The 10,061-nt window shown below is 41.0% G+C and overlaps 1 protein-coding gene across 1 annotated transcript; it reads left to right on the top strand.

Moving 5' to 3' along the window:
• The first annotated feature begins 1,826 nt into the window (after positions 1 to 1,826).
• On the top strand, positions 1,827 to 9,050 carry KCTD12 (potassium channel tetramerization domain containing 12). Its single transcript, XM_020973249.2, is given in 3 exon segments — positions 1,827 to 2,454; positions 2,456 to 2,583; positions 2,585 to 9,050. Coding segments are annotated over 3 exon segments (993 nt in total). The 5' UTR covers positions 1,827 to 2,403; the 3' UTR covers positions 3,399 to 9,050.
• The last annotated feature ends 1,011 nt before the right edge of the window (positions 9,051 to 10,061 follow it).

Genomic DNA, 10,061 nt, shown 5'->3' with positions numbered 1-10,061 from the left:
TACCCATGCCTTCTCATCCCACTCAATTATTGCGCCCCTGTCTGCCCTTCCAAAGATTCTTGCAGAGGTATTCTCTAGGGCTGATATGAGTATTCTCACAGATGGCAACATTTGAAACCAAGGATGACATTTGTTGGGAAAATTAGTTGGTAAGCTATTCTTAGGCAGTGACATGAGATAGTTATGAACTATCATTGAAGGATTTTTTTTGTCTGCATTATCTTGACTATTCATTTATATTGGTTAAATTTACTGCATCAGAGAGCATCAGAGCTGGTGAATAGGGAAGCTGCCTGTGGTCACGTGGCTAATAAGTAATTGAGCCAGGTCTGGAACTTAGGTCACAAACAGTGTGGTAAAGAGAAAAATACAGCTGTTTTGTAGTTAGAGGTGCAGAATTTGAATACTAGCTCTGCCTCTTAACTACCTGTGTGATTTTGGGCAAGTCATTGAATCTTTTGGGGCCTCAGTTTCCTCATCTATAAAGTGAGGTGGTTGGTTGGAGTAGGTGACCACTAGGGTCTCTCTAAATCTAAATCTTTAAACATGATTGCCCGTTGACTCCAAAACTAGTGTTCATTTCCACTATATTCAGTTTAATTATTCTTTTCTCTATGTCATTTTGCAGCTTTGACACTATAACCTTCTATTCTGCCCTGATCCTTTCCACATACATTCCTTGCAGCATCTATAGCAGTGACTTTCTTATCAACAACCCTAGAGATAAGGTGTTATTAACCCCATCTTATAGAAAAATCATCTGTAAAAGGAAATATTCTCATTGAAATGTGGGAGAGGCCCGGCATAGTGTACATACAGAGCTGCCTGCTGTCACCACTGGGGGTCAGAAGAGCAGCAGAGCTTTGAAACCAGCTGCGGGAGACTTGGGTCCTTTCTTATTTCCAAGGCAGCCGAGGAGGCCAAGGTAAGTTAATTGATCAAGTTAATGAGTAATGGAGCAGGGACGAGATAGAACCCAGGTAGAAAGAACTCAGGTCTCTGGGCTCCTAGTGTCAGTACGCTTTCCACTACACTACCCTCTCACAAGCTACTGCCTGCTCTTAAAAAAAAATCTGAGGACATGAAATAAGCTGGCAGGACAAGCTCTTAAAAGAGAAATAAGGGCTAAACAATAGTATCTCTAAATGAACTCAGTTTTACTAACTGCTTGGCATTTAATTTCTTAGAAATAAAAAGCCTCTTTGGGCTCGAAAGGAATTTCACAGATCTTGTGGTCTTCCAGTCAAGATTTCACTGAAATAATCAGAGATGGGTCTTAATGACGTTTCAAGAAAATGTCTCTAAAAAAATCTCCCTAAGTAATCGGTCTCAGTGTTGTACAACTTGGAATTCCTTTCTATAACTAACCTAAATTCTTCATGTTGCAATCCAAAACTTGTTTTCTCTATTTTGAAGTCTTACAGAATCTCTTTAACCTGAAAATAAAACATGTCGAGGAAACCCCCTCCGGCAGTACATTGAATGGAGATTGGTTTGCTTATGAAAGATTCTTGAGTCCACACATTAATGCCCATGAAACCATGGGCATTTTAGTCAATTTTGATTCTCCCCTGAGAACTTCCAGCAATTTAAGCATGCTGCCTGATCAGAGCTGATATTTCAACTTTCCTGGGCAGAGTCCCGCAAGTTTATCTTTCCTTTAGGGTTTTGATGCGTTCTTAAGAGATGCAGAGATGTCCATCCAATCACAGGACCACGCCCCTTTACTGCTGTGGCCATCCACTTTCCCTCTCCCATCTCTTTCCCTTCACTACAGAAGAGAAAGAAAGTTGAGTGAGAGCGCAGCTCTACTAAGATTTTGAGTGCGGAACAGGGAAGGAGAGTGGAGTAGAGAAGGGCAAACCGAAGGGTCACCGCAGCAGCCCTGGCAGCCGCGAGCCCGGTGGGGTTGGAGAAAGGCACAACGTCAGCGTTTAACATGCAAATATATTCCCCATCCTCCCCCTCCTCCTCCGCGACAGCCTCCTCCTCTTCTAGTTCCCCCTCCCCTGCCCTAGGAGTGAGGAGGGAGCCCGAGTCTCAGCTGCTTTCAGCTGGCTCCGCAGCTCTGCATCCACCCACGCCTCTTGGGAGTCGCGGCGGCAGCGGGCAGCTCTACATAAACACAGAGCGGGCGGCCGCTGCCCGGGACTCTCCCGCAGCCACGGGGAAAGGTGGTGCGCTGGACTCGCACAACGCTGCCCACGCCTGGGCGCACTAGCTGCGCGCTCTCCTTTACCTCCGGAGCTCTCTCTTCTTCGCTGGGCTGGGGCATCAACTGCAAATCCCGTCTCTGGGAGGTGACTGCCGGAGGCTCTCCCGAGCGCCTCCTCCTCTTTTCTTGTCTTCTTTTTCTTCTTTCTCTTCCACTTCCTCCATCCCCATCCCACCCGCGTCTTCTCGATGGCTCTGGCGGACAGCACACGTGGATTACCCAATGGGGGCGGCGGCGGCGGGGGGCGGCAGCGGCTCCTCGTCGTCTTCGGCGGAGCCGCCTCTGTTTCCCGAGATCGTGGAACTGAACGTGGGGGGCCAGGTATATGTGACCCGGCGCTGCACCGTGGTGTCAGTGCCGGACTCGCTGCTGGCGTATGTTTTCGCAGCAGCAGCCGCAGGAGCTGGCCCGGGACAGCAAAGGTCGCTTCTTTCTGGACCGGGACGGCTTTCTCTTCCGCTACATCTTGGATTACTTGCGAGACTTGCAGCTTGTGCTTCCCGATTACTTCCCCGAGCGCAGCCGGTTGCAGCGGGAGGCTGAGTACTTCCAGCTGCCCGAGCTCGTGCGCCGCCTCGGGGCTCCCCAGCAGCCCGGGCCGGGCCCGCCGCCGCCCCACTCTCGGCGTGGGGTATACAAAGAGGGATCCGTCGGGGGCGGAGGCGACGAGCTGCTGCCCCTGGGTTATCTGGACCCGGAGCAGCAAGAGGGCGCCTCGGCAGGGGCGCCCTCACCCACCCTGGACCTAGCTAGCCGCAGCCCGTCTGGGGGCGCCGGGGGCCCGCTGCTCACCCCATCCCAGTCCCTGGACGGCAGCCGGCGTTCGGGCTACATCACCATCGGCTACCGGGGCTCCTACACCATCGGGCGGGACGCGCAGGCGGACGCCAAGTTCCGGCGGGTGGCGAGGATTACAGTGTGTGGCAAGACATCTCTGGCTAAAGAGGTATTCGGGGAGACCCTGAACGAGAGCCGAGACCCTGACCGTCCCCCGGAGCGCTACACTTCTCGCTACTACCTCAAGTTCAACTTTCTGGAGCAGGCCTTCGATAAGCTTTCTGAGTCCGGCTTCCACATGGTGGCCTGCAGCTCTACGGGCACCTGCGCCTTTGCCAGCAGTACGGACCAGAGCGAGGACAAGATCTGGACCAGCTACACCGAGTACGTCTTCTGCCGGGAGTGAACCATTTGGACACTCTCCTTCCTTTAGCCATTCCCTCCCCCCCCACCTTTCCATGCATCTATGAGGGATATTATTTTATCCCATTAGGTTTTATCTGCGCCCCCCACCTGCACAGCCCTCCTTTACTCCTCAGAGACATCTTCTGTTATGACTTCTTGTCTATAATAGCCCATCTTACCCTCCAGTTTAGTCTCAGCCCTTGAACTTGAAGTTCGATCCCTGTCTTTGCTGATCTTCTAACCTCGGTTCACGATTCCTATCGAGAAGGGTTGAAAGGTACATTTCTCTCCTTCAGCTTGGCTATCAGACTCCCCTCTCTGTCTCAGTCCCACTCCGACCCCCATTCCCTTCCCCATCTTCTTTCCAGCCTCTCTTAAACCTGGATCAAGGGAGACAAGGTTGTCACAAAACAAAACAGAAAAAACAACATCAAAAAACCTACCGCACCAAATACTTTGGACTTGACAACAACGCCCGGAACTGTTCAAACTCGGATGGGAAAGGATCCAGGGTGTTGGAGAAAGTAATATTCCTTGAAATCTTCTCAAGTGCTTGTGACTCATAGGTGGTCGAAAGGGTTCAAAATTGGTAATGTTAAAGTCTGAGGAAAGTTGATGATTTTAAAAGGTTATAGTACAACCTTTTTTGACTTCCTTTTAATGATAGATTTTAACTGGATGCAAAAGGTATTAGAGACTGGGCGCAAGAGAGGCTGTTCTGGAATTTGGAACACTTTGGATACAATTGAATTACTCTAAATGAATAAAGTCTTTAAAAATGTTAAAGGTTAAAGTAAGAAAAGAACAACTGGCTACATTTTTAGTTCTTTCCATTTTCGTGTAGAATAGACTTTGCAAGCTATTTACCCTTGCAGAAAGGGAGCTAGTTGACTGCTGTGCTTCCTGAGGCTGACTTCCCTGGCCCATCACCAAGAGCACTTTGTTCTACTTTAGTTGACATGGCAGCCATTATTGGCAACAGGAATATTGCTGCCACAGAAGACAATAAGTAAGCCCAAGTCTGCAGCATTGCATGAGATAATTTGACAGTGAGTTTAAAAAACAGTAGGATAGCCAGTATTTTCAGTAGAAGAGCCATGGATATAAAAAAAAATCACCAGGTGTGGATGGAGGGGTTTCTTTTTCTTCCAGCGAAGGAGATTTGGTCCTTGTTTGGCTATTACTAGCAAGTACATTGGAATTAGGGAGAAGAGGCACTTGGTTTGAAATCTGAACATTTTCACCATCTGTTTAAGTACATGCGTGATTTTGATGCCAAACAGTGCAAGAAAGCACATGCTCAGCAATTTATAGAGCTGTTAAATAACACACAGTAACACACTGAAAAAGCAGCTTATTAAGTTCACCATTCTGATTTCTAACTTAGAATTTACTAGTACTTATATGATCTAACCAAAGAACTTCTAGTAGAGTTTTAGTCTTTAAACTTTATTTCCTCATTCTGGAGAGGAATTCTAAATGACAATTTTTAAAATCCTCTTTTACTTGAGTAAAATATGTTTAATTTTTGGTTACACGTAGATTTAAGACCACTTATTGTTATTTTCTAAAAGCCAAATGCTTGTTTGCTGAGTAAACCTGAAAACAGTATTTTTGCATTGTCTCATGGAATTTGTTACAAGAAAGGTGGAATCTATCCAGGTGATTCATTTGCAGAGAAATCTAAGCGCCAAATGCTGTCCAGTTGTAGAGAGTTGTAAAATGGAGTATTTTTAAAAGAAGGCAAATAAATGCTTAAAAGTTAATGGAGCAATAAAATGGTAACTTGAGGCTAGTGCAACAGAATACAGAATGAGACCTGGTTGCCTTATGCCTTTACTCTAAAATGAAATAAATCCCCTTTTGCATATCCTATCTATATCATAAGTGAAAGGAAACTGATCCTAGCTCCTGAGTGTGTAAGATGTCATTCTCTGGAGATTTCCTGGCCTACAAGTCTTTCTATCTTTTTGTTCGTTTCACTACTTTTCTCAGAAGTATCTTTTGAAAAGATTTTGTAAGAAGCAATTTTCAGGAAAAGTATATAAGTGCTTTTTCTTTATTTCTTTTTTTTTTTTAAATGAAACTTGTACTGTATCTTATGCCATTAACAGGATTAAGGATGGAAACAATTTAAATCTTAAATGACTTATGACCCAATGTATATATAGAGTATGCAAACATTCATCTTTTAGTTTTAAAATTCATTTACTAATGTTATGAAATGTCATAAATTAGTCCATTCCCTTGTTTCATGTCCTGTACATACTAAGGCAACATGTTCTGATCAGTTTCCTTATTCCCATTTCTATGAAAAAACTGAATATAAAAGAAGTACAATTGTATAGCTGAGTTGGCCCACTATAATTTGCTTGAATCTTAGTTATCCCCAAATTGCCGTTGATTTGATGCCATTTTCTGATTAAGGTACCTGTATTTTTAATCTGTTACCTTTTTCGTCTTTTTGATATGGGGATGGTGAGGGTTAGACTTTTTTTTTTACAGTGCCTGCCTAGCAACTGGTTTTTTTTTCTTCCGAAGTTAGAATGTGTTTTATGATAGAATTATTGAATGACATAAGATGATAGGAATGAGTAATAATATAAGGAGAATCATTTCATTTCTCTTGGTATTTTAAATACCATATCAGGCTTGGTAATTATTAAAATGTTAATCTCACTGCAATCTGAAGTGAGTTAGTGTTGTTTGTTCAGTATCTAGTGGCCAGAGGTGAACACCACAAAAAAAATTAGGCCAAATGACAGTTATTAGTTCATTAGACAAGCATACCCAGAATTTAAGTCTTAGAGATTTATATCTGAAAGGGAATACAGAGGTCACTGGGTCCAATTCCTTCACTTTATAGATGAGGAAACAGGCCTAGAAAAGTGCGGTGATTCATAGAGGTCCTTTGACTCCCAATATAGTGTATTTTCCATTGTACTAACTCTTCCTCTTAAGAAGGACCTCAAGAAACATATTTAGCAGTTGAAAGAATTAGTGGTTCTTAGCAATTGAAAGATTCAGTGATTCTTATTTATGTCCACATACCCATAAAACCCCATCCAAACCATCCAGCAAGCACTTTCCATAAGTACTAGGTTCTCATCTCTCAAACTCATGGTTCTCTTTACAAACCTTGTGAATTCTTAATCTATTAAGTCTTTGGGTTGAATCTGATGTTTTGTATATCCTTTAGTTGGAGGACTAGAGATTCAATAGTTAAGGAGAGTTGACTGTGCTTTTCTTAAAGAGATGGATCCTTTGCCCTCAAATTGGAAGTGAAATGCCCTAAACTGGAGCAGAGCCTTTAGTGAAAGACTGCAAATTTTCTGGTGAATTTAGACTGTATTGGTAGTCCAAATAATTTTGGTAAAGAAGTCTATTTTGAGACTTGAATTGGAACCTTTAGCTGCATTTCCACAGATCAAAACAAATCGAGGGTTGGCAATTACCTGTTAGATATTGGCAGTATAGATAATTAATTTGGGTAATTCAGGCCTTACAAAAACACTTATGACTGAACAACTTGGGGAAAATTGGGGAAGGGGAGAGAGGCAGGGACACTAATTATCCAGGTAATTTTGACTAAAATAAGACTGGTTCAGATTACATGGAGACTATCCATGTTGATCCATATATTCTCTGATATTTAGAAGCTCAACAGGAAATTGTCAATTCCTTAATAATTAATTTCATTTTAAAATAAAAAAGGTAATTGTGGGGCATCTTAGGTCCACTAATGGTTAAAAAAACAGGTACCATTATTATTAATACTGTTCTATCTCTTTTGAAACCATATGTTTGACAGGATATCTATTTTTATACATGTAGATTATGAGCCATATTCATCCTAGTTTTTAGACTGAATGGTGTAGAAAACAGAAATCCCTTGAGGATGTTAGAGACCAAATTAAATTTTTTTCAATACGTTTGTGTTTTATATTGGGGTGTATTTTGATTAAAGTGTTAAAAATCTAGAATACAATGTATTTGACATTGTTGTGTTTATATCCCTAGCAAGAAAAAGCTTCCTAATCCTACATTCTTGTACAACATACTACGTACCTGGCAACTTCTCTGAAGAAGTTCACTGTCAGTTGAGGAATACTCACACTTGGTTTATTTTCAAGCAAACTCACAATGCAAACTGCTTATGATCCAGTTTTCTTTAATGCAGGGAATTTTCATGAAGCTTAGATAAAGTACTTTATTTGTGTAGTGCCATGCACATATACCACCCAAATCACACTGTTTCCCTTTTGAGAATAGATGTTTTTCTACTCTTACAAAAAAATCAGTACATTATTAATGAAACTAATGATAATTTTAGTAGAATATTGTTGCATAGAAAAGTCTTGAGGGAGAACCAGAAACTCATGAAGAGTTTCTTTCACAGGCAAAATAACAAGTTTTATTCAATTGATTGAAGGTTTGCTTTCATAATAGGCAACAGAGAGTATGAATCTATGTTGTGAACCTATTGGAGAAGATTCTTTGTACTGAATTTTGAATAACTAGTCATTAATGATTATTAAAATGGCTATTTTTCTTCACTGTGAGGACATTCAGATATTGAATGAAATTTCTTAGATGACTTGTTTAAATCTTTATTTTTGAGAAATCAGTCCATTATAAAGTTCTCTTTGGTTTCCAAAAGTAACACTGCTGGCAAAACAACTGTCAGTAATTACAGACTAAAAGTTGAGGATTTAAGTTCTATGCTGGGATGTCCTGAAAACATCATTGCCTCAATGGAAGCTCTACAGAAGAGAGAAATCTTGAGTGGGTGGAAATATGGACCAGTGGACTTGTATCTTCAGCTAGATCTTTTTTTTTTGCCCCAATATGTATGAGGGTATAAGAATAATCTTAATGTAAACCGTAATACTGTTGCCTTTCTGACTTTGAAAGTAGATAAAAGTTCCTCTATTCCTTTTTCAATATAAATCAAGATGAACTTATAAAAAAGATGAAAAGCTCTATCATAGATGCTAATTTGATAGAAGTCGATCATATATCAGATTTTTTCAGGTAGACTAATAATTTGATAAATTGAGGAGTACTCTGCTACCAACTAGCTATATGAACTTGAGCAAATGATTTCACCTCTCTGGGCCTCAGTTTCCTCACTTTTAATGAAAAGTTAGACTACAGGTCTCTGAGGTAGTTTCCAACCTCCAGTCACTATGATTTTATGAATAAAAGTTGCTATTCTACTGTCAGCTGAAGAATGTAAAATTCCCACACAGCAGTTTTTATAGCTTTCAGTGGGCTATTTCAGGTTTTGAGATCTTTTCCCCAACTCTCCTAACTTCTGTGGAAATGGCTTATTGGTATATGTCATCTAATGTAAAAATTTTAATTTTTGTAAGCTGAGTAATCAGGAAACCAAGGGGGGAAAATCTCCATTTCATTTTATAATAAGTTGATTATGAACCTTTCTCATTTGTATACACTTATGGGGGAAAATTCTTCAGATGTCTCCTAAATGTTCTACAGATTTTTATTTTCCATATTCGCAGCTAGTTGTATAACTAACATCCTCAATAGTGTTTTTCTCCTCGTATTGTGGAGTAATAAATCCTTGATTATGTGACTTGTTATGTATTCTATTAAATACTAAAAGCAAAATAATCATTCACTACTTTAATTATTCCTCCTGTTTATTGAGTTTGAATTCACTTGGAACCTAGTCTGATTTCAGTTAAAAGGTTTCCTAAATAGTGGGAAAACTTCCCAGGTTGTTGTGGGAATAGTGATGTGTTGGGTACTATCAAATGAACTTCTCACTATGTAATTGACCAGCTGTGCCAGGAAGTGAATAGATTTTTTTCCCTTGATGAGTCTGTGCCCAAGAAGGCACAGGCAACATGGCTCAGAATGGAAAGAAGAATGCTGATTGGTGAATGTTTTTCTTTACCTCAGTACTCTGTGGCATATATACCTTTTTAGGAACATGGGGAATGTAGGTGGTGATGACAGCAGAACTGTGGATTAAAATTGGTAGAGAAAAGGAGAAATATAAAGAGTGAGATGCCTTAATTAAAACTGATATTTACATAGGTGAAGATAGAAAGCAGGGAAGGTGGTTAGCTCCATTTTTAATATTGGAGGATTTTACTGCCTGAACTTTATTCACTGAGGTCATTGCTCTCAGAAGGAATTCTAGAGCAGTGTTTTTCAGATTGGCGGAAATCGAAGAACTTATTGCTAGGGAATGCCAAGTAGCAATTTGTGCTACAGAATTATAGCATCAAGCCTTGGTCTTTGAAGAGAATGAGTCAACTTTCCCTGCATCTCTTCCCTTCTAGTATTTAATGTCTCCCAAGGAGAAAAAAGACTTTTGGCATTTAAAGGGACAAGTGGCTTGTGGAAGCCATGTAAGGTGGTGGGACTGGGATGAAAAAAAAAAACTTGAACCAGTACAGAGGAGAGGCAAGTTTATAAAAATTGTGTGTAGATAATGCTTTAGGTTTTCATATTTTGAAGAGGGGAACTACCTTTTATTTCTATAAGCCTTTTCACTTCTTTCCTTACTTATATAAAAATCAATTTTTAAAGAAAATCCTCTAGTGGAGTCCTACTGTGATGCCTTATGGTGGTGTTCAAATGAGCTTGGGTTATCCAAGGCCATGCTAGCACCTGCAACATGTGATGTGTG

The sequence above is a fragment of the Phascolarctos cinereus genome, unplaced genomic scaffold, assembly GCF_003287225.1.
Source record: "Phascolarctos cinereus isolate Bilbo 61053 unplaced genomic scaffold, phaCin_HiC Scaffold_7;HRSCAF=346, whole genome shotgun sequence".
In the NCBI taxonomy this organism is placed as follows: Eukaryota; Metazoa; Chordata; class Mammalia; order Diprotodontia; family Phascolarctidae; genus Phascolarctos; species Phascolarctos cinereus.
Note: the sequence above shows the minus strand (reverse complement) of the source record. Positions and strands in the feature narration are given on the sequence as shown.